At 51.2% G+C, this 25,496-nt stretch overlaps 7 protein-coding genes across 7 annotated transcripts; 3 read left to right on the top strand and 4 right to left on the bottom strand.

Moving 5' to 3' along the window:
- Nucleotides 1–310: 310 nt before the first annotated feature.
- PG985_005565 (uncharacterized protein) lies at nt 311–568 on the top strand (the record flags this gene model as incomplete). The annotated part of the gene is made up of 1 exon (XM_066825334.1): nt 311–568. One exon carries the CDS (start codon nt 311–313, stop codon nt 566–568), a length of 258 nt encoding a protein of 85 aa, XP_066688494.1.
- A 2,580-nt stretch (nt 569–3,148) lies between these two features.
- PG985_005564 (uncharacterized protein) lies at nt 3,149–3,491 on the top strand (the record flags this gene model as incomplete). The annotated part of the gene is made up of 2 exons (XM_066825333.1): nt 3,149–3,366; nt 3,413–3,491. The coding sequence occupies 2 exons, from the start codon at nt 3,149–3,151 to the stop codon at nt 3,489–3,491; spliced, it is 297 nt and encodes a 98-aa protein (XP_066688493.1).
- Nucleotides 3,492–4,987: 1,496 nt separating this feature from the next.
- On the bottom strand, nt 4,988–5,926 carry PG985_005563 (fungal cellulose binding domain-containing protein; the record flags this gene model as incomplete). The annotated part of the gene is made up of 6 exons (XM_066825332.1): nt 4,988–5,053; nt 5,097–5,117; nt 5,168–5,251; nt 5,301–5,718; nt 5,772–5,820; nt 5,875–5,926. 6 exons carry the CDS (start codon nt 5,924–5,926, stop codon nt 4,988–4,990), a joined length of 690 nt encoding a protein of 229 aa, XP_066688492.1.
- A 3,959-nt stretch (nt 5,927–9,885) lies between these two features.
- On the top strand, nt 9,886–11,181 carry PG985_005562 (uncharacterized protein; the record flags this gene model as incomplete). Its single annotated transcript, XM_066825331.1, has 3 exons — nt 9,886–10,681; nt 10,750–11,007; nt 11,075–11,181. The coding sequence occupies 3 exons, from the start codon at nt 9,886–9,888 to the stop codon at nt 11,179–11,181; spliced, it is 1,161 nt and encodes a 386-aa protein (XP_066688491.1).
- A 6,673-nt stretch (nt 11,182–17,854) lies between these two features.
- PG985_005561 (uncharacterized protein) lies at nt 17,855–18,720 on the bottom strand (the record flags this gene model as incomplete). The annotated part of the gene is given in 4 exon segments (XM_066825330.1): nt 17,855–18,103; nt 18,128–18,370; nt 18,383–18,547; nt 18,706–18,720. The coding sequence occupies 4 exon segments, from the start codon at nt 18,718–18,720 to the stop codon at nt 17,855–17,857; spliced, it is 672 nt and encodes a 223-aa protein (XP_066688490.1).
- Nucleotides 18,721–19,400: 680 nt separating this feature from the next.
- PG985_005560 (uncharacterized protein) lies at nt 19,401–21,197 on the bottom strand (the record flags this gene model as incomplete). The annotated part of the gene is made up of 2 exons (XM_066825329.1): nt 19,401–19,798; nt 21,071–21,197. The coding sequence occupies 2 exons, from the start codon at nt 21,195–21,197 to the stop codon at nt 19,401–19,403; spliced, it is 525 nt and encodes a 174-aa protein (XP_066688489.1).
- Nucleotides 21,198–23,181: 1,984 nt separating this feature from the next.
- On the bottom strand, nt 23,182–24,209 carry PG985_005559 (uncharacterized protein; the record flags this gene model as incomplete). The annotated part of the gene is made up of 3 exons (XM_066825328.1): nt 23,182–23,270; nt 23,322–23,834; nt 23,885–24,209. The coding sequence occupies 3 exons, from the start codon at nt 24,207–24,209 to the stop codon at nt 23,182–23,184; spliced, it is 927 nt and encodes a 308-aa protein (XP_066688488.1).
- Between the last annotated feature and the right edge of the window lie 1,287 nt (nt 24,210–25,496).

The following is a 25,496-nucleotide window of genomic DNA, read 5'->3' as shown; positions in this document are numbered from 1 at the left end:
TATAAGTACGCGAGTTCTATCTTAGAGTAGCTCCTTGCAAATGTCCAGTTTTCGACCCTGGACATACAGCCGATATCCAACTTTTCTTCAAGCCACTTCACAATTAAGGTCGCCCTAATTCGTGTTAGGTGGCGTCAAAATCGGATGTATCCACACACACGTTCGATAATTAATAGCACACCTTAAGACTTGCGTAGCTTTATAGATATCCACGAGTAACGTTCGGCCTCGAGCTGCCTCGAGCGAAGGGTAAGAAGTCAGTGAGCAGGACGCCAAAGAAGAATATTCGCACGTTACGATCGGCGCCATCATGTCGTTCTTCGACTACACGTCCAAATTCTACGGCGGGGGCAACGAACTGTCCTACCCCTCCCCGGGCGGCTGGGAAGACTTCAATCGCGACAACCTTCGCGTGCTCCAGGAGCACGGCCAGTCCAATATTGGCCTCAATGACAGAGCTTTGGACCTCATTCGCCGTCACATGCCCTACTTTTTGATTGACGATCCCGAGCTCATGTATTATACGCACCCGCCCTACCATCCCAATCCTTCTACAAGCCCGGCCTGAAACCCCCGGAGACGGAGGAAGACAAGAAGGATGCGGAGGAGAACAAGGTTGTGTCGCAAGAAACCTATGACCAACACGATTGCTGTCTGAAAGAAATTTTCGATTCGACCAACAAGAACAGCAATTTCCATGGCAATACTCTGGTCTACAACTAAAAGCAGGATGTCGATGTAATTAAAGAGATGAACAAGTATTTGTTCCCTGAAGGTGTTCCTGGCGAAGAATACCAGACCGACTCCGTCTCAACAGACCCGGACCCTTCCAAGAAACCTAGAAGGGCCGGGATAATAATCATGCAAATACAGCCTGTGAAGCGTTCACAGTCGTCATGCCCACCACCAGTTGCCGGAAGGGTTGCGCGTTGTGCCAATTTTCAGGGGGACAACAATTGGTCGAGGAGGAGTCCGCGCATATCTCAATTAAACAAGAGCGGGCCGGTAGCAAGTTTAGACAGTGGACTGGCATTTCTCTTGATCTAAAACGAGAACTCACCAATAGCTTTACATAGATCGTTAATACTATCGGCTGCAGTTGTCTTGTATTGGTTCCAGAATTGCTCCACCTTGGTCTGCTTCCTCCTACCCCTTCTTCCCAGGCTAATGACCCAGAAGTGGTCCCGCTGATTCTACCTCAGTTCATGTTGACGTGAGGCATCGTCCTTCCATTATCTGCCCCGGAGGCCCAAACACCTTATTCTCGCCAGTTTCCAGAGTCCACAATGCACCCGAATTCGTTCGCCATTCACACACACCCCCCCTGGCCTGGTTCAGCACGGAAATCGTGCTATATGCACGAGCATCTGGAAACTTCTTGAACCCCCCATCCAGCAAGAAATTCACATTGATGGAATCGCCAGTGCTATCCCAAAAAGTCGCAATGACTTTACAAGGCTTGGATATTGGTACGGTGCATATCGAGAGATCCGGGCGATCATCCAGCGTTGTTTGTAATGGGTAGGGATTGCGTTTTTCCAGTCTTGTATTGGGAAAAGGCTGTGCAATTGCCCGATGAGCCGCTACCAAAGCAACCATGCTGAGTAGTAGAACCGCCTTCATATTCGTGGTGTTACTATATGATGCCTGAGGAATGGAGTTTTTTAATCTCACTGTCTTGTGGAATTATGAGAGGTCAGCGCTATAAGAATGATTCGTTACTGCTGAGGTCCGCCTGTTTTTTGTTAAGCAACCCGAAAGAGATGCCACGCGCCGGTTCTGCCGCGCCTCTCTTTGAATGCTTTGTGATACATTCAGCAAGCTGCATATGTAGTCTTGTTGGGCCGAATTTCTTCTCCCCGGCCGGTAAGGTTATAAGACAGAGATTGAATGGAGTGTTTGGACTATGGACTGGCTTCGTGGGGTAGAATTGGTGACCGACGCCGGCATTGCCATGGACTTGGAAAGAGCGCCACCGGTATTGCTCAATGCGGAGTTACTGATGCGGCCTCTTTCTGTACCGGCGCATTACTCGACGGTGCCACCTTTTGCGAGGCGAGAGATGTTTCGATTAAAAAGTGCTTTTCCGCACCCGGCTAAGGATGACCTCACAAAATCTTGCACTCAAATTATGGCCATGTACTTTTTGTCCCCTTTACCGACGTGCAGGATGTGTAAGAAATTTGTGCTGCGGTAGGGCAGATGCATACCTCAGGATGTAGAGAGTAGCTGACGACGCCTCTGCTGAGCAGAGGCAAAGCCGCTGCTAGGGTACACTACCACCGTCACCAGTGTGACAAATGAGACTACGACGGGGTCTCTTATTTGCTGTGGGAATACCTTCTACCGTGATCTAATATGGACTAGGAGGCCAAGGAGCCGAACTGACTGTGAGCGCCCAGTAAGCCATTAAACTACGAGGTGACTAATACTAGCCTGTTCTGTTGTTGAGCCTGATCTGAAGGCCGTCACATCCGGGCCGAGCCAGGAATGCCTGCAACCGCAGCACCTAGTAGTCTTTTGCGGCGAAATAGATACCTGTCCACCAGTCCGAGGTCAGCCGTATAACCAAATGCGGACAGCTCATAGGAGCGCCCACCGATCTCCAACCACCACGCCAATTCCTGTGAGCTTTTCGACGAGTACTACTTTGGACCTCCTGAATTACTTCACGAATGCTGCCTGGCCTGGCGCTCCGTCTTTAACATTTGCGACACTCCCCACTCGTGGCTAGATCGTTCATGCCTGCCGCTCCTTGGAAGGTAGAGATCGACCATCGACCGGCGAGATGGCTGGTAACGCGTCCGTATTCCCTTGTCCCGCACCTTTCCTTAACGAGTAGACGTCATGCCCAGAGCACCGGCTATAACCATCAACGACACAGCAAGCACCTCTATGAGGGCGAAGCCTTTCGCCCCATGCTTTTGCTGTGGAACCATCGCCCATTCAAATGCAATCCATAGGCGAAACGCGGCGGCGGCCACCAGAATGATAGTGCTTCCGCAGTGGGCATGGGGGCCTGCGATAATGATGCCCCCAATGAAGGATCCCAAAGTCATCGGCAAACCAACAGCTAGCCGGAGCAGATAGAAGGGTCCCCATGCCGATAGCCCGAAACTGCTCATCCAGAGACACTAGAAGCGTCAGCATGGTGGTTCTCTCTACCATTCGACTCATTTACCTGACTCGTCATGCTGACTGCTACGATGGAACCAACCAGATACACGGTCCAGATCGTGGTGTCGACGGCAACTGTAAGCGTAGCAGAAACGATGACGACCGTCAGGGACAGGACGATCTGACCGACGGAAAGCAACAAAAGCTCGAGGCGGAACTTCACGCGGAGCAGCTGGCAGGCCTTCAACGGTTGTGTTGCTCGTCTCTGTGTAGACAAGACGTCGAACGCGCGTAGCCAGTACACTCAGGCCGGAAGGAACGTAGCGCAAGTGGAGAAGGCTCATCGCGGCTGCGAGCTGTTTGCAGCTGGCTAGTGTTAGAAGAAGTGGGAAGATAGGAAGGGCGTAGGAGAACCGATGAGAGTTTCGGGATGCCGTACTTGTATTGAACCAGACTTATGAAGATCCTAACCGCTCTAGGTTGAAGCACGCGCTAGGGGTTGGCGATGGTGCCTGGAAGAACACTGATAGGTGGGGAATCGTATTTGACTTGCTGCAGTCGGCTGTGGCGACTCTGCCCAGTTCGAGCTGACGAGGCCGGCATGACAAACGACTGCTATTTTCCTGTCAGTGATCCTGTAGGACTTTGTGAAATCAACTTGGCACCGGGCGTACACTACGCCATACCTGCGCAGGCACCACACGCATACTCACGCTATGCCAGAATCATCTGAAGTGTTTCAAATGTACACGGCGTGTAGGGCTTTCTGGGATGTTTGGGATGTTGGTTTACATCTTATCATGAGTCATATCACGTCTAGTCTGTTACTTCCCGCATCAAATATGTTCGTCTTGGCTTCTCGAACCGACAATCCCACGAAGCGAGACTCCTCGTTGGGGAAGAGATAATCTCGGCTTCCTGCGTGTCATTGAACATGGCAATACTTTCCAAGTCTTGTTGTAGTAGTAGCGTGGAAGGGGAATGCCTGCCTACGCACTGCCAGAACGCCATGGCTTCGTGCGACGGCGTTGGGAGTCGGCCGTGTACGATCACGGCCTCACAAACGCTGCCAAATTCTACGAGCCAACTCGTATTCAACATAGTCGCCTCCTCTGATAAAACCAGACTCGCAGTCGATCAGGCGGCACCACTAGCCCAGGGCGCTCTCAAACAGGTTTCTAGTATACTTGCTCAACGTCCGGCATTCGACTGCTTGGGCGATTCGGATCTGGACATAACATCTTGGCTTGCCAAGAGGCTTACAATGTAATGTCACTTGAGGAGCTTGTAACTGCAAAGGGTGTGCCAAACACGCCGCCGCCATCTGAGTCGAGAGAATAGTGTATCGCTCCATCTTCTTCTGCTTGTCTTACCGCGGGCGAGTAACCAAACGTTATGGGACAGCCTACAAGGTAACTGATGCGGCCAAAAAATGATCCAGCGAACATTAGCTTCGTTGGACTCGGTTTGTATGAGACAGGAATAGGGCGTCACTTCAACGGTGATATTGCAGATATATCAAGCAAGACGGCGGGCGACACTGGGAAGAAAAAGGAACGGTCTGCTTTGTGTGTAGGTCAGCTGGGCCAGATTATTTATTAGTCCTTTTTGTGCTTCTTATTATATACTCATGATGAATAGAACACCCTATATCTATATTATTAGGCATGTAAGGAACTTCATTCGTCGACAAACTGCAGCCGAGCAAGAACCGGTTCTACGAGATAGAGATGGAAACAATCACATGTATGCCTACTGACAATAGACTAAGTAAACGACTATTCAGTGAAGATACGGATAAGATATACTGATGGTGCTATGTCACAGTAAAAGAGCGCGGATGTCTGGCCAAGCAGTATCGGTTTTCAATTCACAACGAGGAGCTGCTCGAGCCCTTCCTGTCAATGGCCCTCTCAACATTGTATGGGTAGAGGACCTGGATTCGTGTAGTTTGTAGGTACCGGCCACCACAAGTTCACATGGATACCAGGGTCATTCTCCTGCAAGCACGTTAGATACCATGATATACTACAGGTTCTCTTCCGCTTACTGAATAGGCACCAGGAAGATGGACTCCAGTGAACTCCCTCATGCCCGTCCCAGACACGGAAAGTTGAGCACATGCCTGGAAGAACTGCGCTGTGTAAGCAAAGGCCACCGCAAAATAGAGACAAAGACCTTACTTGTGCGCCGCCAATATTATAGGCGCCATGTAGACCGAGGTGCTCCACTCGAAGCAAGTATTCACCAGCAACGATACACTGGGGGATTCGGACAGACAGTTCGGTTCGTCCCTCCGACGGCCACGTCAGCTGTGAGGGGCCAAAGCCTGGCTGTTCCTGAGCAATCTTGAACCAGACGTCGCCGTCGCCGTCGAACGTCTTTGCCGTATGCGCTTTTGGAGCTTTGGCCATGTAAAATGCCACTGGGCCGGGGTGTTGGATGCTTGGGCTGACCCGAAACCCCACTGTCTCTCCAGCTATGACCTGACGAATTCCGGTGCTATAAGGGGGACTCCCCAGTTCGTCGCATCGGACCTGTGCTGCGGAGGCATTCATTACCGGGCTTTGGCTCTCGTAGTTCGAGGTTTGACGGACATAGCTGTGTAAAAATAAGTCTTTGGTGGCAGGGGCACGCATAGGAAAGGGACTCACGCCCAGTCTTCCGTCACTTCACCATCATGCATCAGGTTAGGGAATATGTCTTCCAACCATATCAGTCACCCATCGCCTGGCAGCCGTGCTTTCGATTACTTACAGTGGGCGTGTACCAGGCCAAGCAAATGCGTAATCAGAATAACGTGCTTCATTCTGCTCTCTTCCTCGTTGAATCGGGCTTCCCCTTAGCGAGCAGCCAGTATGTCTAATATATAAGTTAGTATGACAAGGTTCTGAGCAGAGCCACCGTAGAAGACATCGACCGGCTGCCTTAGCAATCCTATATTAGCCAGTAGCGAGGCTGCAGCCACTTCGTTGAGGCGAAAGCGTGCCTGCGCTAGTCCTTATGCTGAGAGGAATCAAAACCCAATGCAGGACCCGATCCGGCCCCTAGTCAGGATCCTTTCTGCTGACCTGGCTCTCGTACAACCAGGATGTAAGGTTGGAGCCAGTTGCGGAACTGATGGCTGTCTCAGATGGGCTACGCTTTTGGTAGGAAGCCGCAAGCAGCGAATTGGTTGCGGCTGAGTGTGAAGGTGGTTTCGATGCGATATTTCCTGCACAATGGAGCCAGAAGCAGTACTTGGGGCCCCATGCGCAAACAGATAGCGGCAAAGATAAGCGTCAAGCGCCGCCAATAAGGGCTTCCGTATATGCAGTTCAGCGCTGGATTGTGATGAGCAAGGGTTTTCTCCAAAAGTGTGGCCACCAAAACGTACTCTTTAATAAATACTGACCGAGATATACGAAACTTGGCATTCAGTGGCTGTACTCACCAGTAATCGAGCTCTATAATATAGCTGGAAGCGTTTCCCCCGGGTTTCCGCATGCGATACATCCAGTACACAAAGCTATGCAACCAGTCTTTTCAGCTATCGTCGGTCTTCGTGTACAGCGTCCAGATGGCGCCCGTCTCTAAATGCCTTCTTCAGGCCTCATACTTCCTGTATTGCCTAGGCTGCCTTACTGAGATGTTCATGCTTCTTGCCATCCTGTTGGCCATCCCGGGGGCAGCCGCTTACTTTGCATGGTTTACACAGAACAGACTTCGGCCAGTTTTTGAGACAAACGACGCCTACCGTCATTTAGACGAATCCCTTGCACACCTTACTTTTATCACAGTTTACTTTACCATCGTCATCTGGGGGATGGTTCCATTCCTGAGCCTCGAGCCACGGTTAACTGGACGAGCTAAAAAACGCATCTCACGTATCGTGAAACTGCTTACAGTGATTTGGGCAGCATCCTCTATTCGAACCATATTCTTGGCCTGGAACTGGTCTCTTCCACTGGATGCGGCCGGGTACGTCCACCTCGCTGGTATTTGCCAAGTGATGGCAATTTGTCTAGGTATCGTCCTTTGTGCAGGCCTGGTATGTCTCGGCCATCCACCTCATCTGGTCGATTCTCAGAGCTCCCTAACCATAGAGCAGTTACTTGCCGATACGATGGGAATGATAGATATAATGGGTGGTGTAGCTGGCATATGGGCTTGAATGGGCATCTAGGCTTTCAAAACAATGAGCAGGTACAGTATATGTTGTCCCTCAAGCTCTGAGCGCACTTTCTACCTTTGCAAGGCCAAGCTCTGGGATGCAGCCATCATCCAAAAAGCCACCTTAGTACAAGCTAAGGACGGGCCCATTTACAGGGCCGTTGTCCGTTTATGTCGTCTATATCGGTCGTAAGGTTGTTGAATACCACGGACGTGTAAACTAGAAAGCTGGGTTTCCCTAAGAAATTTACGTCGGTACTATATGAAGATGCTTCGTTCCACCAAACCTTACAATCATTTACAGCCATCGCCTATCTACCAGCACATTTGATACCAGTGAAGTGATTGGACGATATGAAGTAAGCTATTTCATTTCTTATCTTATGAATCCATTGTTCTTAGCAGACTGTCGCCCCCAACCCATCCGAGTGCGTAGAGGGCCAACAGGAATCTGCCGAGCCCGGCACCCCGACTTCTGTAGTTGCCATAGGCAAGGCGAGCCCACACAGATAGTGCAGCTGGTACATACGATGTGTCCAATAGTGGAAGCGGCATCACATAGACTGATGCTCAGGTGATCCTGGCCTGTGTTCATAGGTTGATCATTTAGATATATTTCACGTTGCAGCCTGGATGCTATAACCCCGGGTTTCTACACTGCCCCTCTGTATGAGAGTGTGAAACTTGGCTGCGATACTGTACCACGTGGGCCCTTGCCTCTCAGCGTCAGTCTCTTCCAAGTATTCCGTAACGCTGAGAGCTGGATACCTTCCTAATACAGCAACTTCACCGATACCGTCTGGTCCTGCCTGTGTGCTATAACTAGGATCGTCAGGGCAGTTGGAACACCAGGAGCTACACGGAGGACTATCGTTTGCTCACCAGCTTTACACCGCCATCTGACGTAAAGGGGTAATATGGCAAATATGCGAGCAAATCGAAGCAGGCTCTGTCAGTGTATCCCTACCTAGCTAAACAGGATGAAAGACCGCTCAAAATCAAACCATAGAAATACCTTAAGGCGATGAGGGTATAACCATTACCATATTCCCTTGCATAAACCCCTTTCTTCCCTGACTACTACCGGGTCTAACTAGCTACTAGAATGGAGGTTGAGAAAGAAGTAATGCGACCCCGGGCATGTCACTACTGTATAGCCCCCTACCAAGGGTATTGTTATGGATAAACGAGGGCCGCGTATACACGAAGATGAATTTCATCAGGCCATTTGAGCATGAGCTAAAGCGTTTACTGCGATAAAACAGAGCCCTCGGTTTATTATACACCGTGAAGAGGTTACCTTTCTAGAATCTTGGTACGGTAGCTGACCCCTTTTCGATCGCCAGCACACAACAGCGTCATCTTGCCATGAGCAATGAGTCATCGTCCTAAAGGATGTGATCCCCGGTTCCTCCTGCCCTTCATCCAGGCCACCTTCCCTTGCAAGGCCTTTGAAGCCGAAACCCAGGAGCCTTTTACCTCAAAATGGTATACAAATTCTGCCTGGAATCGTGTAGCCTAGGTCCACCAGGACTGGATGAAGAAATCCTGGCCTCTTGTATGTGAATTTCTTCTGGAGCTCCCGCAGATAAGAGTAGATTTAATACTAGCAGCCACGACTTTTGTCAGAAGCTAGCATACTAAGTATAGAAATTAATGATTCTATCAGAACAGAATTTAGAATACACTTGCTAGTGTCATTCGACAAGGACCTCTGGCAGCACTTCGCGGGCCCAGGTGTTCTCCAAAATGTCCCCCCAACGTAACAAATGATTTGTGGGCTAGGTATTCACATATACTATCGCCAAGTAAGGATCACTGAAAAGCTGTTGGCCGGCGAGGACGCCTATGGTTTCCTCTGACGACACCGTTCGAGTATCAGCTGCGTGTCCTGGGGGAAAGGGGCGAAGCGCAGCTGCCCAAGCTGGTGAGGCATTTTCGCCATTGGCTGGAGTATGAGTCAGGGGGATATGACAGGAAGAGGCGGTATTAATGCGGGCGAGTGTCGTGATGGGCCACGAAAGTATTCATCACGAACGCTCGACCTCGTTCTCGGTAGGCCGGTACCTATGGCCTCTGACCGAGTAACATGATTAAGGCATGATCCGCAAACTCTGAATCTTTATTTGTGTAGTCGGTTGTCCTTGGCCACCTCCCAAGTCGCGTCCTGCTGCCTTTTGCGACAAACTGTGGGTGCCAAGATCTAGACGTAGTCACGTATAGTTCAGTGCCCCAAGCTTATATGCCCGTCCAAACCCCTAGAGCTTGCAAAGTAATACTGTCATCTTGCGACTGACGCTTTTTCGACTTGGCTAACTACTCCTTGTTCAGGCAGCTCATCGACCCAGGAGATCCTAACGAACTGTTTGCGCGGTTCGAAATCATCACCCCAACCTCCGTTGTACACCAACCATCTCGCTGTCCCTCGCCCTCTCACGCTTGGAACCATCGCCCTTTGTGCCTCCTTTGTAATCGAAAAGTAGCTCTACGCGGCCTGGTCGCGTGACCGAAAGTTACAGCAAACTGGCCTTGCTCTACTCTAATCCCGCCCCATCTCTGGAGGCGCCTCGGCTGGGATCGCAGTCACCGGCGTCTAGCAACCCTAATAACAGTGACATGGATGACGACGCGCGAAGGAGGAGACAGAACGAACCGCCAGTCAGTGCCACTTCTAATCCTAGATACCCGGTTCATGATGCCAATGCGCAACGATGGTCGTATGGTGCTGGCGCAGCCGCGTCAGACAGGTACCGGCCTGCGCCCCTCAACACGTCCCCATCGACGGCTCGAGGCATGGGCAGGACGGCTGCCTACAGCGGTTACTATCAGGAGCCGGCTGCGGCGTTCTCGACCGCGATGCCACAGAACACAATGCCATACCAGTCCGAATATGGGCAGGATACACGACAAACACAAAATTTTAGCGCATACAATCCCTCTCTAATGTACAACGTCCCGCAAACGAGCGCACAGAACACCGTTTACGATACGAGTCAACAATTCACGTCGCGGCAACCTGCAGCTCTGCAGATGATGCCGACGGATGTGGCCGCGTCTTATTTCCCGAGCGAGCCAACCAACGCAGGTGCGGCACCTGCCCTCCAGGCCCAAGCAGCGTCTTCGAGCACTTCGGGGGTATATCAACAAAGCCCGGCAGACCAGCGCGCAATGCTTCACCAATACCCCAGCAGCATTGCGTCAATGAGCGGAATCTCACAGCAAGCTAGCGCGCCAGACCAGGTCATGGAGGAGCAGGACTATTCTAATTCTACAGAAATGGGTGAGGCCTACGAGCAGTACCAAACGGCCTTGAAGGAGATTTTTACCAACATCCGCAACGGCGTCTTGGTTTCGGCTACTGAATCGCTCTTGACTGTTTCTGACTGGTTGCTTTCCAAAGTCGCCGAATTGGGTACGTTTTGAGGGTTTCTCCCGCGCTACTTTGCACTCCCTCCTGCTAACGAACAACATCCTCTTCAGGTCTAGCTGCCGATGATCCCCAATTACACCATGACCGCATCAAGCTCTGGCATGACTTCAACCATGCATGGCTAGCTCTACTGCAGAAGCAAAAAGACATGGTCGGTTCAGGTATTCCACCCCAGAGAGGCCAAACGCTGGTGAGCGAGGAGAGCTTGAAGAAAATGGGGAAAGAGATTGTGCGGCTCTGTGACGGCATTGAGCGACATGGCCTTGTCGATTATGAGTACGGTGTCTGGGAAGAACCCATCATTGAGAGTATGTATTATCCCTAGGCAGTACTCCTGCCCCTCCCCCAACGACATGGTGGCTGACTTGGAAATAGTTCTTACGGAATGTCTTGACTTTTACGAGATTACAGACGGGGCCGCCGGGACGAGTGACGCATCCCTTGCCAATGCTTCCACCTCGATCCACCACAACTCGAGATAATTGCTTTTGCGGAGATGGGTACCATGACACCAACTCGTATACGATGGCTGGATGACGGCATCATTTCATTGATTGGCTTTACGTGTATGGTACCAGCACTGGTTAGGCGTTGAGTGTTGGACTCGGTAGTCTACAACTGTACCATTTTCTGGGTCCTGGTAGCGTACCTTCTGATCAGGGGAACCAAGTTATCTTGCTATACAAAAACCTCTGTGGATATGCAAAATATTTCATATCTGTTTCGAATACATGTGCGCCATAGTGGTTCGATTAGATTCTATCTGGTGAGATATTCGTGATGACGGGCTCAAATATCACATTTCTGGGAGTACCGGATAGATACCATGTAACGTGTCTTGCAGAAGTTAACAACAGCCCTACTCAATCACTCAGTGTGACTCCAAGGGTAACAGATACATGAAAAGCGATAGCCCCCTCGCTCCTACGGGCCGAATCCAAGGCTATCACAGGACTTGTACGCCTGGCTTCTGCGACATTGAGTTCAGGTACTTTTTGTGGGCATCCTCACACGTGGTATCGCTGATCTCCTTGGGCAGGAGCGGGATTATGTCCGATACTGACCCTCATGAAAAACGAGTAAGGACTTACGCTCCGGTCAAGGTGCATGGCCCTGTTCATGGCCGTCTTGCAGAACATGGCTTCGCTGACCTGACATGCGGACCTTGACCGTGCACATAATCTGTTCACTGAAAGACGTGCCCGAGTTCGGGCTCCTGTCTTTGTGCTTCAGTAAGTGTCAATGCCTTGCTCCTTCGTCTTGTCGGTGTATGGGATCTGGAGTGACTCATTGCTGCGGATGTCGGTGAGGTATAGGGCGAAAGGTCACTGGCTCTATGGAGTAGTTTGTGAATTGGTTAAAAAGCAAAATGAAGACGCAAAAGGCACCATTGGTACGGTACGGTGGTAGTACGCGTGAGTTGTGAGTTATTGAAATGTGTTTAATAAGCATACGATAAGCTACCGCCAAAGCCAGTCGTCGGGCAGTGTCTGTGGTCTTGGGATGCCACTAAACATTGGAAAAAGCGTACAGACGGCTACGATTCTCTGGAAGTCATTGATCTGACTGGCTGTGATGACGCCTTCCTCGCATCAATCCCCATAACTGATAGTCCCGAAGCTGTAGTGAGTGTATGAGCTCTAGAATAGGACGATTCACTAATACAACGGAATCAAGGAAGAGCGCTGCAACGGATGCGAATTTAGTCGACCTAGCCACTGCTCTGTGCAGAATAATGACTTCTCGAACGAGGAGTGAGGAGTACGTTTCGGTGGAAAGTACATCCAACATTTCCAAGAAACGGAAGCTTGAGATACGAGATGCTCTTACAACACCATTTCATAAGAAGCTCTCGCAAACCGAAACCCTCGAACCACCAACCTCAGAGATACTCCCCTCGCCTATTGGCCTCCATGGGCCTGAAATCAATTTGTTGCAGGCTCTCGAGATTGTAGATCTTCAAGCTTTATTGTCGTCTCAATGGGCTCTCCGGAGACTGCATCTCCTACGACCGCACGCGCGCTGCTTGATGCGGAATTGGTCAGTTCAACTGACGCAGCTCAATATCAGACCGTCGTCCAAAGGATTGCTTCCATGTTGAGCAAATCATTGGAGCCAGCCTGGTTGCTTCTTTACGTTTCTCCATCACCAAAGCGTGGAGCCTAGGTTCAAAGCGTTGGGCCTACTTGGAAGCGCTTGCTTTGGGGAGTTGGCTGCAGTGCACTGCCGTGTGATAATGCAAACCAGGGCCCAAAAAGAGAGCAACAGCAATGGATCACGCCCTGCAGGAGATGTACCGAGATAGCAGTGCATAATACTCGCCCGATAGCTGAGAATAGTGCTTGCAAAGAGCCTCCGCCTGACCGCTGGGTGCATCGGTTACATTGTCCTGCATCGACCAGGCCCCATTCACCCCTGAGCCAGTCTGGCAGTTTGTGTGTGTCCTGTCCCAACAGCCAACAGCAGCTTGTACATGCTGAAGCATTGTAGAACTCCTTGGGCGGCCCTGTTATACGTCCAAGATAATGGTTTCTCTCTGTTGCTAGTCATTTTTTGAGATGCTTGAGGTACCTACAATGCGTTGCGAATGGTAATCGAATGAACGAGGTAGATTTTGGTGGCGCCAGTTCCGGACCTGTATGAAAGGCATAGGTTCGAGTTCGTGCAGGTTCCCTCCCACGAACATAGGGATTGCATAGTGCTAGTTCAAGTTAGCCTGCGCAGCCGCATCGAATGGTGTTGCTATCCCCAGGAGGCGCGTAACAGGCACAGTTGAATGGGTTCATTAGCCCAACTCTACCCTTGGTAATCGACCGCGGGGTGTGGGAACATGCAGACCAATGCACACGGTGGTGACGACACTAACCAGCCGATAACGGCTACTGCTGTTGACGGGCGTGTTGTCGGGCGCGTAGGTCCAATGGCTTGGAATTCAATGATAAAGCTCCTCTCTTGTCGTTCATAGTTCTTCTCTTATACGATTTATCACATCTAAAACTAAACACCTTCCTACATCCCCTTAACCACCACTATCCCGTTGTGAAAATATCATTATGGTACGTCCCCTTGACCTTTCTCGAGCAAATAGTATCTTACAATGAACAAAAGGCATCGATGGAACCCGAAAGTAAGATTTTGATTGGCAATGGAATATTACCCTTCGGTAACTTGGCTCTAATTCACAATCTACTATCAGGTTGGCGTCGCTTATGTGGCTTGTTTGCGCTTTTTGTGCTTCTCGGTCTATACTGGACGGCTTCTGCGGAGACCAAAGGAGACATGCGCAAGATTTGGGATGCATTGTGTCGGACACTTCAAGTCATCTTTTGGGTCTTTATTCCTTTTGGTCTACTAGGTATCGCATGGTGGGGGCTCATGCCCGCCGAAGAATGATACAGGGAAATGGAAACCGGCAACTAAGGAGGCTAAGACAACGTGAACAGCAAGGACAACACGGTCTAGAGAATGAAGGAGATGATTCCAGCTAAGAAGTTAGGTTGAGAAGGCCCTGTTGACTTGCGGGCAAGACGAATAGAATGAGCATGATCAGGAGATACGCAATGATGGTGACCTCAATGGTATAGACTTGGGAGGCCTCAAGTGAATGAACGATGACCCTGGGCGCTCACTGACTCCCCTCTAATGAGCAACGATGTGCGACTTGCGCCGGAAGCCAGTCAGAACTGGATGATTGAGCGCAGATACCTCGTTAGCAGAACGGATACAGGAATTTCTTGGCAGTCGCATCAGGTATTCATTGTCAACTACAGGGAAGGATTTTTTACCTTTGTGAATTTATATCCTGAATGGGCAGTGGTTTACCCGTGGGTATCTGAAGAACACAGACGTGAGGCTTCGCGGCTTCGTACGTGCTCAATTGCGCTGGGAACATCGTATCAAGCTAACGTACATTGCAGTGGACCAAAGAAGGCGTGATCATGAAGCAATCAAACAAAAAGCCATGGACAATGGAGCTTACGTCGAAAGACTTGACAAGGACGAGTGTGCCTGCTGTGTGGCTTCCAAGTGGCTAAGCAATGATAAATCTCAAATCATGCGACAAGAGTTACAATCGGCAAGTGTAAAAGGGGCCAATACATGGGCCCTGTTGGCGATGTAGGTATGTATTCTCCTCCCCTTCATAATTGCACAAAAACCCTGAATATCCTAGTTAAAACGACATGTTTACCCTCAGTGGCGGCGCCCGAAACGATCAGGTCGCCTTGCCACTGATTAAATAAGACCGGACGAAAGTTAGTGGTGGGAACATTGCGCTGTTCAGAAGTATGAAATAGATGGGTGTGATTGGGGGATTGGCAGGGTTCTATCTTACACCGGTACCGGTATTGTGTCAGGGTGCTTCGGAGTTCGTTGGTCATTCGAAACAGTCAAACAACAGCCGGAGTCGCTATGCTGTCGTCTCTCGTGCAACGCAGAAGTGACGGTCACTTCAAGGGGTATCCTTGGTAGCAATTGTATTCATGCTGCCATGACCAAGCCAGGAGCTTGTCTCGCTCTTCCCCAGCCAGTTCGTATCCTTGTGTTCCAAGGTACGCCTGGACCGGATCCGCCTTAGTAGCCTTTGCCATAATTGCCAATGTTTTCGACGTCGTCCGAGAGAAGAACTCGGTAGCAAAGTCGCCGTAGATCAAGACCTCGCTTGCTCCGAGGATGCTGCGGAAGGCCTGAGGGTCATCAACGAAGGGTATCAGTTTAGTGTTGATGTTCCATTCGCAGGATTGCACTTGGGATCGCAGCCCCCTGCAAGTTTGGCATAAAGATACGAGTGACTTGGTGTCGAGTGCACCCATCAGGCTCTTGAAAACGGGATAGTAAATGGAGAGAATTACTATGAGGGATAGACGTGGTTGGCTTGGTAGATGCTTTCCAGCGTGACCACGCTGAACTGCTACAGTGATCGTCATTGGAAGATGATGTAGATGACTGGGAGCGTGCGGAGTGCTAGGGTCTTTTTTTTATGTTGTATACGAGATAGAGTTATGTAGCATCTAGCGGGGAAGTCCAGTCATTTATATACCTGAGCTCGTGTCTGGCTTACGGTAGGCGTCATTGGCACTTTTGTCATCGAGGCCTACTCTCTCGCCACTGTGTACAATTACCCCTATCTGAGCTACCCTAGGCATTCAACTCCAGCCCAACGACGTCACCTATGATTATGCCGTAAACAATCCCCATATAGCCTTCCGCAGCTAAACATGCCCTCGAGATACTTGGCTGCTAGGACCGCATCTCTCCACGCACATCAGACAGTCTGGTGGGCCATTGCCTGCGGAACTGTAGTCCCATCATTGTCCGATGACTCTAGCAGTGATGTTGCATTCCCTCTTCCACCTCCGGCACCTCTCTTGACTGCCACACCTCTGCAAAGACCATGCATGTCTCCTTCGTACCGAATACACTCCAACCTTACCAGTGCTTCGCGCGCAGCTGTGCGAACAACACCCTGCAAGCAAGCAGAAGACTTTGACTTGTGGAAGAAGGGATGCTTTGAGACGTCAGTCGGCGACGTTCACATGGCATGCTGTGGTCTCTTACAATCATCGGCGGCAGCTGTCCGGAGTATAGCATGTCCAGGAAATCCGCAGCGTCGTAGGACCAGTAAAACCCCTTGCGAACTAAACCCGTCATGATCTGTTCTACATACGAGACCATAAACCGATGCATTTCTCGTCGGCGACTGAGGTCTGTCGATAGTCTTCCACTCAGGTCGAGGGCTATTGTTCCATCATTAGATCAACTCATCGATGTGTTTATACTGGTCTGTTACTTATTTTCACCGTCCCATCAGACGCAACACGTACATCCGCTGCGCGGGCGTCCGTAGGCAGGGACAGAAGATACATGATGGCGGATACGATCTGTTGCCACCAGGTCAGTATCTAGAAGTCTCGCCCAGCCCCAGGATATATACCTGCATCATAATACTCGCAACCTCTATTTCGGATTGAAGTGGTGCGATGGCAAAGAGGTCCAAGTCCAAGTGTTCATGGACCACTGATGTGGTACGACCGCTGCAGTAGATCCCTAGGAGTTGTGCGATACTGGGATGGCTGATCTCGGAGAGGACCCCCAGCCCCGAGACCATGAACTGGGGGGTCTGTCGGACTTGAACGACGTGCCCGCTACCCGACCGGTGCATTCCAAGCCAACCGCTGCCGTTGGTGCCTAGGTGGCGATAGTGGGTATGCGCAGTTTGGTCGATATAGAGCGAGGGCCTTGCCCGGACCGTCACAAGGTTGCGGTCACGGCAGAAGTCTGGCATGCGCTTGAGCGACATGGTTGCCGTCAGGCGTCATTTCTTTGGACTTTACACCATGGAGCTTATATACGTTGCACGGATGGTTAGTGGGTTATGCCACTTCAATACGGTACTCCAGCCCGTCAATTACGAATTGGCTTTTGCGAAGCTAACGGATTTCCCGGTTAGGAAGTGCTTCTTCGTAGCGCAGTCAGACGCGTCTTGCTCCCAGTTTTGCATTCGGATTAGGAGCCTGTACTGTATGTACGCTTCCTGGCGTACATGAATGTAAAATGCATAAGCTGCGGTAGAGCAGATATGTACCTCAGGATAGACAGAGGTGCTGATGGCGCCGCTGCTCAGCATGATGAAGCCAGCGAACAGCAGCAAACTCGGAAGGAACAGGCGCCGGAGTTTTACGTGGCAATTCAATCGTTCCGCTTTAGGTTACTTCAGGTGACGCACCACCATAGAAGCTATGAGCGTTTGTAGTCTCTAGTATTACCCTAAAATACCTCACTTCCATTCCTCGCATCTTCTTTCCTAAACTTCTTCGCCTACGTTCGTCCTGGTAGGCTGCCGTCATCCTCTCCTCTCAGAAGTGCACAGAGCGGCCAATGCGTCAGATAGGCCAGGCATTCCACGAACCACATCCCCACTGATACACGCCTCTGCTTTTGGTATCATAACCGGCATACCTCATCTCAGACCTCATCTCAATCACAATACCCAGAATATGGGACTGTCATGGCACCCAGCCAGTATTCAGCTCGACGCAGCAGCATTGCTTTCTAGCCCTCGGCCAGACCAGAAGAGGATTGGACCAAGATTTCAGACCTTGCCGAGCGCAGACGGGTACAAAACCGTATTGCTCAGCGCAATTACAGTGCGTAACGTCAATCATGTGTATGAGTGCCCCCATCGGACGAGCCTACTAGAATGAGCTCGGCGTGGCCGATGATATTGCTACCCTCGTTGCGGATGGTGCCGGTCTTATTGCACATATTGCGGATGAGGCGCTTGATCTTAACGACGCGACCGTAGATATCACCATGGCTGTCGACAACGTTGCCGGCCTTGTTGATGCGCTTGTCGGCGAGGGCCGAGTGATCGATCTTGGGTTCTGCCTTAGGCTCTTTCTCCTTCTAGCGCTCGGCCTTGCCGATGACCTTGTCGTTCTTGTTGACAAAGTCACCATCTGTATCAACCTTCTTGCCGATGAAGTTCTGTAATTCATTGCCAACAAGCACGCCGACCTGGCAGCCATCGAAGATAACCCTGTCGTGCTTGACGACGGTGGCGTTGGGGAGGTACTCGAAGGGACCCGAAGTGTTCTGGGCGGCGTCGGGCAAACCCTCGACCTCGCCGGGAACATTATCCCGGGAGTCCCAGACCTTGCCCTGGGCGTCGGGCTACTTGCCAACCATCTTCTCGAGGTTGCCGAACTTGACGTGGTCGAGGGGCTTGTTCTTCTCGTCGACGGCGTTGCCTATCTTTTTAATGGACAGGCCCTCAAGGATGGAGTTGTTGGGCAGGTTCTGGTCAGCTTGCTCCTTGAGCGCTTCAAGGCGCTCGTCGGCCTCGGGCGCCTCGGGCCAATGTTACGCGCAATGGGCTTGCAGTGACTGTGAGCGATGTGCGAACACTTCGTCTCAGGCCAGCGGACCTGCACTTCGACGGTTTCCAGGTTGCTTCTTGAGGGTCTCGTCCATCTACCGTGCCCGGGTGTTTCTGTCAATATACCCACTATCGTACTGAGCATAGTGGAGTACCGTACGGATCGGGTACACTGGGGTCGGATCGTTCCGTTAGACGCAGGCCAATGGACCCGCTCGCCCTAGGTGCAGAGCCGTTTCTTCCGGGCGGTGGTCCGGTCCGGTGCGAAGACCGAGGATATGGGGCGCCTCTCGGATGTGGCGACGTGAACAGCGCGCTTGTGCTGCCGAGGCATCCGGATCAAGCAAAGACGCCGGCAGGTCCAACACGATGAGCATAGTGGTTGTTCCTTCCCACTGTTGTCTAGCATCATCTCCAGGATCTCGTTGGCGGAACCAAATCAAGACCAGTCGGCTGGAGAGAAGCTGCTGTCTTGGCCTGGAGCCGGGTACTCCTTCTTGTCGCGGACATGACTGCCAGGTCGCGGGGGATGGATGACCCGTAGCTCATAAAAATAAATCGCTGTTCGCTGCGTCGCTGAGGGAGAATGGGTCGCGGCTGCGCCAGTCGCATGCGTCGGCTTGACGTCGGCTTGGCGTCGTGCTGGGCCTTCGTGTCGTGATCGAAAACGCGGTTGTGTGGAGTCGAAAGCACTTACGCGCGTCCCGATGGGCGCTGGGCTCTGTATGTGCACAACATCGCTCTGCCGAGGATGGAGAAATCGACGACAATTGCCCAAAGACTAATCTGTGACCCGGCCGGTGCTGCCGCAGAGGCCGAGCAGGCTCAGGCATTGCTCGGCGCCTTGCTCTCTTCCCACCAGTCACGGTGTTCATAAACCTGAACACGCCATGGACGAAGGTGGGTGACATCAATCGCATAACCAGCTAGCCCGTAACCATATCCTTGTTCTTCCGCAGCTCGCCTCAAAGGCTTGCTCGACCGCCTCCTCTCGATATGTTCATCTTGGTTGGAATCGGCCACGGCGATATGGGGACTAGTGGTGGTGTCAATGTCGGATCGGATAGCTGGGGCGAGGGCTATATCGAGTGTGGCGACGCCTGCGGCTCTTGTTTCTGGGTGGCGCGTCGCGGATGACCTTAATCTTCCTTGCCGCTGAAGCTCGGTGCTGGCGTAGAAGCCATACTCGTGAGCAGGCCTTAGAGGAGGTGTGGGATGGTATACTTGGCAAGTTAAATGCGACAATCCTTACTTTGGGCGGCTGATTCGCGAAGGGATGTATGAAAAGGGACAAAGAAAGGTGAGGTGGAATGTAGCAGCTAAACAGGCCGACCAAGTACAGCGGGCGGGGCAGTCCAGCTGTGACTAGCAAAAGCTGGAGGCCACAGCGTAGTGGCCAATAGTTCTTTCCTAGTTGAGACCCTAATTGTATGATTGTGGCTAACCCCCATTGGTAGGGCTGGTGACACACCGCGTTTCCTGTGGCTGACGACAGGGAAACGTTCGAAACAGTGAATAACAACCGTGGTCGCTATGCTGTCGTCTCTCTTGCAACACAGAAGTGACGGTCACCTCAACTGGTATTCTTAGCAGCAATTGTCATCATGCTGCCATGCTCAAGTCCCGAGCTTGTCCCCGCTCCTGTTGTGCTCGCCGCCATGCTGTGTCGGATTTCGACTCATGTTGTCGGTCGTCGGTCGTCGGTCGTCGGCGTACGTTATGCGGCGCTTTGCCAGCGCGATAGAAGGATCGTCTTTTTCGTGCGTCCTAAATTACGTCGTTATGCTGGATAAGTTGATCATGGCATTTGTTGCTATTTCGAGCACTGACTGCAATTGAACTGGAAGCCCTACGTAGCACAGCCACCTTCTCCCGTGGCTGACACCAGCCACCCCCTTGACCCGCTTCGTCTATCGTCCAATATTCGTGCTCTTTTGGCGCGTGAGCCGAATAGCTTCCATGCAATGGTTACAATCGCAACAATCCTTCAATCCAGTAGTATACTTTCATTTTCGATCTTCTACCAATAATGCTACGGCAGGTCCTAAGGTTTCTTCCCATACTATGTAGGGCGTCTCCGCACTAGGCTAGCGCTGCTAGCTTGTCGAGATCTCCTTTCTGCAGTGGTCATGCATATCTCTGCCGTTTGTCCTCTCCATACAAAGCCTGGCTTGCCTCTCGCTTGCCATGAATTCCCTCACGGCTTTCCATCGCGGCCGACTCCGCCAACACCATCAGTGGGCTGATCGGGGGAGCGACGGGGCTCGACTGCCGTGCGGGCATCGACAACCATGCGCGGGCTGAACGAGTATCGTCGAATGGTGGCCATTCAGCCCTTGCCGGCAGTGGTGCAGCTCGACCTGCGGCCGTGGTCTCCTTTCCGAGGGCGATAATGAGCTCTTGTTGTGTGTGTAGCACCTGGGACTGTAGTGCATACATTGTCTGCATCTTGGCAAGGCTTGCCGACAACTCTACGACAATGGAGTGAAGCATACGATTCTCATCACTCAAGTTGACGGCGCATGCGCAGAGCTGGCGTCGCGTCTTTGCATCCTGGGTCGAAGTCGTGAAGACGCCGAAGGGGGCTGTGGAAAAAAGGGAAATGTCATGCCCCTCAATCATTGTGACAAGTGTTGTGTCGGTTTGAGCTAGGCTGAGATCAAGTGGACTGTGTTGAGCCAGATAGCTATTGTTCGCTGCCTACTAGAATATGCGAAATGGCGGGTTTTAGGTACGAAGGCCTTTCGTAGATGAGTGTCCTGTGTCACACTCCACTCGGCCAGACAAGCTGAACAGGAGCGGACAGTCGCATGATTAGCAAATGTTTCTTTTTCTCGTTTTGGCTAGTTCAGTCCTTACAACATACTGCGAGCGTTTGAGGATTGCCGAAATGCATCTGGTCGTACTCCTCCGTAGTCCCGGAGTAGCACGGGGTCACTGTACGCCCAACCTCCCGTGCTATTGTTCTGGTCCGTACTCTCCCGTATCTCTGGGTAAAGCATACCCGTTTTGCATCTTTTCCTGACCATGCTACCGAAAGCTACTCCGATATTCCAGGCTTCGTATCTCGAGATCCAGTCTCCAGAAGTGACCAGCGCAGTACAGTACCTAGCCTGCCATTTATGGGTTGATCATTTTGTGAAGCTACCGAGTTATCGAGTAGGAACTGCTTTTTGGCAGCCGGTCTAACCATATTGCGTCAAATCCCACGCCGGCGTACTTATGGTCCCGTACAGGCGTACATACCGTAGATGACCTGCCGTATTACAGTACGTACTGAAGAAACGGCTCTCGTAACGTTTGTATCGCTTACCGGCCGCCTTTGGCATGCTGGTTGCCAGCGGACGTCTGAAAACGGACCTGGCCATAGACAGAGTACCGAATGTTTCCAGTGCTGGATGGAGGTAGAAGTGCGCTTTCACGGTCATGTCTGGTCGTCCACACTCGTTAATTCCTTTGCTCCGGTCTCCTCGAGATAGTATCTACGATGTGGACGTGTGATATGCCCTCAATGTCCGCTTGCCACGCCGTAGCTACCACCATACTGCTCATATAACCCATACCACTCGTGACACTTGCTGTCTTCCCCCGCCGTCGGTTCTGGCTGGCACAAGTCATGGCTCCATGCTGGACTTCGCCGACGACACGCATTTCACCGCTGTAAGTAGAACCCTAGTAGCTGCCGAAATGATTCTATGGCTCTGCGGTTTGGGCTAGTTCGGCCCGTTCACGAGAAGTAGCAGAAATGCATCTTGTTGTTCTCCCAGGTAATCAAATAGTAGCATGCGCTCCTTGTACTCTGAAGTCTCAATGCAGCCCTTCTGGTTCGTACTTACCAGTATCATAACTCAGTTATTTGTACCTGTTTCCGATCATGCTACCCAAAACTACTTCCGGTCCTATTAGCTTTGTACCTCAAACTATAGTTGCCAAAAAGATACCGGTGCAGTACTGACGGTGTGACTTGTATGCAGTTCATCTTGCGAAGCTCGACTCGTGATCAGGAAATGCTTTTTCGTAGTCGGTTATCTCTCCTGCTCTGCGTCGTTAAGCGGCGGTAGGGCAGATGTAGACCTCAGGATGCAGAGCTGCTGATGGCGCCGCCGGTCCAAATGAGCAAAGCCAGCGAACAGCAGCGCCGATGTTGTTGTGTTCCGTTGGCCGCGGCGCACTTAGAGAGACCTGAAAGTGCCTCGTGTGAGCCAACAATTCCCACCGAGTATTATACAGAAAGTATACTGGGAGGTCGAACAACCATTCCGGTCCGCCCAAGTCTCCCATTGTACCCTTTTCGAAGTGCGCCGATTCCGAATGGAACCATAATCAACTAGTAACATATAGTACTGTCTTTTTGCGGCGTAAGCTTGAAGAGTCTCACGGGCTGTTTTCGGTACTAAGTTTTGTTGGCCTAATTGTGATGAACGCCAGACAGGCAGCTTGTGATGCAGCCCATCTTCGGTAGTCGCCGAGTACATCGCCAAGCTCATGATCAAAAACGTCAGCGAGGTGGCCCTCGACCGACCCTTAGAAAACCTCAGTATGGATTCTCTGGTGGCTATCGAGCTGAAGGGCTGGATCTGCCATGAGGCCGGCGTTGAGATTAGTGTCATCTCGATCGTGCAGTGCCCTTCTTTAATGCACATGGGGGAAGAGATTCGTCAGGCAATGGCTTGCGATGCTGCTTAAAATAACTTGCTGTCGTATTCGTGGTCAGGGAATTATAATTCGGTGTGTCATAAAACATACTTATCGTTTCAGGTATTATAAACGTTCGAATCTGAAGCTCCACGTCTCTGAACAGCGGATAATACTGAGTCGCCTTCTTCAGATACCGATATTTCTCGCAGAAAAAATCACTTGCTACTCCCCTAGTCTCAGAGTCTGTGGACAAGAGCCCCATCTTGATAGCTCGTAGATATGGTCCACAATCGACCTTCCTAACGCTATATACTCTCGACTCCACTTCCCATACTTGCTTCGCTATGCAGAGGCACTGTGCAGTTGTGTATTGGATGCCAGGGGTCAGCCCTCCTGCCAGGGTGTAGGTAGCATGGAGGCATCCGGGTGGTATGTAGAGGGCAACCTTCTCTGTGGTGATGCAGAATTCCCCTCCTTGCAGCCTGTTTGCCAGATGAACGAAATTGTTCATGATGTGTCGAGATTGCAAGAAAAGCCGAACATCGGCATCTGTTGGAGGGTATAGCGCCCAAAGTTTGACACAATTCCCAAATGAAGTTGTAATACCGTGGCTGAGTGGATCTAAAAGGTGTCTCAGCAGTAAATAGGGGCGAATAGGCCTGTATACGAACCTATATGTAGGTCTATAAACACAAACTTGGGTGTGATATTGGTAGTTGTGTGTCGATCCTCATCAAAGTACAGCGGTGCAGCCAGTCTTTCTGGTATTTGCATTTGAGCAAGGGAGCTGTTCATGTTGGTCGCGTAGGATGCTGTCACTGCGTCTGGCGAACTCAGCTGAGCCAGCACTCTTACGAAGGGTGCATTATCAAGAGGCCTCCGAGGATCACTGCGTTGGTAAACCTTTGTGGACTCCTTGCTGAAATCATGAAGCAGATCATTCAGATAGTCTTCGTAGGAAGGCTTGTTCTTCCAGCATTCAGCTTCAGGGATCATTGTCGGTGGAGATAACCCAAGCTCCACCCAGTGGAGGGTGTCTCTGTTTGAGGCAAGCGTCGATATACCCTCGTATGCTCGATCTCGGATCTGAAAGCAGCCGCTATGTATGCTAGTGGACCGCTTGTTGTGTGTAGGAAGGCTCGTAACAAACTGTCAATCGATTCTCCGTTGGACTGCGTGTACCTCTGGAGCTCGGCGGCTCGGTGGGTCTGAGATTTGACGTGTTTCGACCAGCTGCTGCGGGAGATCGATACGGTGCATGTACTACAAAATTTCTTTTGTTGAGCGCCGTGTCTATGTCGGTGCCGCGCCAAATTGCTTTTCCCTATCTGGGCATGGCAAACTGGACACTCCGTGGTCTGCATTGTGAGGGTCGAAGAACATGAAGAGGGTCCGGTTTGACATGGCTGACGTCCTCGATCGCGCTCCGGATCTGTATACAACGCAGTCGTAGATGCTTATCAATGTCCGATGGCTACGGTAATGGCAAGTACTGGAGGAGGGCACACGCGTAGAGCAGATACTGGTGTCACACGAGAGCTGCTCACAACGTATTTGTGACGTTGACGGCCGGTATGGACGTTTTCTCTTATTAGAGCCTAAGCAGCTGTGCTACTTCGGACTATGCGAATTTATTCGATGGAGCCTCTTGGATGCGATGCCTATTTCCTCGTATATAATGCGTAATGTCAGATGATTTGCTAATTTGTGGTGGCGGCCGACCCTACCTCTTAGTTGCGTCGAGCCCAGCAGCCGCAGGATTGCATGGAAGGCCTCTCGGCTATCAATTCTTATAGGTTGTCGGAAGGAAGATCGAGGTTAGAATTTGCCACCGGAGTCAGGTCCGGGGCGGAATGTAAGGATAAAGCCATTGGAGTAGATGCATCCTCGCCGCTTTTACGTGGTGTTTGCATGCATTGCAGTCCCAATGGATTACAGCAAATAGCACGGGGCACCAATCAGCCTGCATGTCGCCCTTCCTCTCACTCCAGCGCAGCTACCCAGCCTGGTTATTCAAGCCCGCACAGCGGAGCTACAGACTCGTATGCAAGTCTCTCGGCGGCAGCGAGCTAGCGAGAATCTGCAAAGTAACTGAACGCCGGCACAGTTTGCTATCATACATACTGACTCCTTGGCCATGTGTTGGCAGCTTCGACCTTTTCTATGTATTTCATTCCCCCTCATTATTAGAGCCAATGAAATAGAATAGGGTGTCGGTTACGACTGATTCACTTTTGCCTAGTAGTCACTTGTTCATGACCTGGTGTTCAATTTATCTTGGAT

The sequence above is a fragment of the Apiospora marii genome (assembly GCF_038362585.1).
Source record: "Apiospora marii strain CBS 49790 chromosome Unknown utg000003l_segment0_segment0, whole genome shotgun sequence".
NCBI classification, from domain to species: domain Eukaryota; kingdom Fungi; phylum Ascomycota; class Sordariomycetes; order Amphisphaeriales; family Apiosporaceae; genus Apiospora; species Apiospora marii.
The sequence above is the reverse complement of the archived record's forward strand: the minus strand, read 5'-3'. Positions and strand labels throughout refer to the sequence as shown.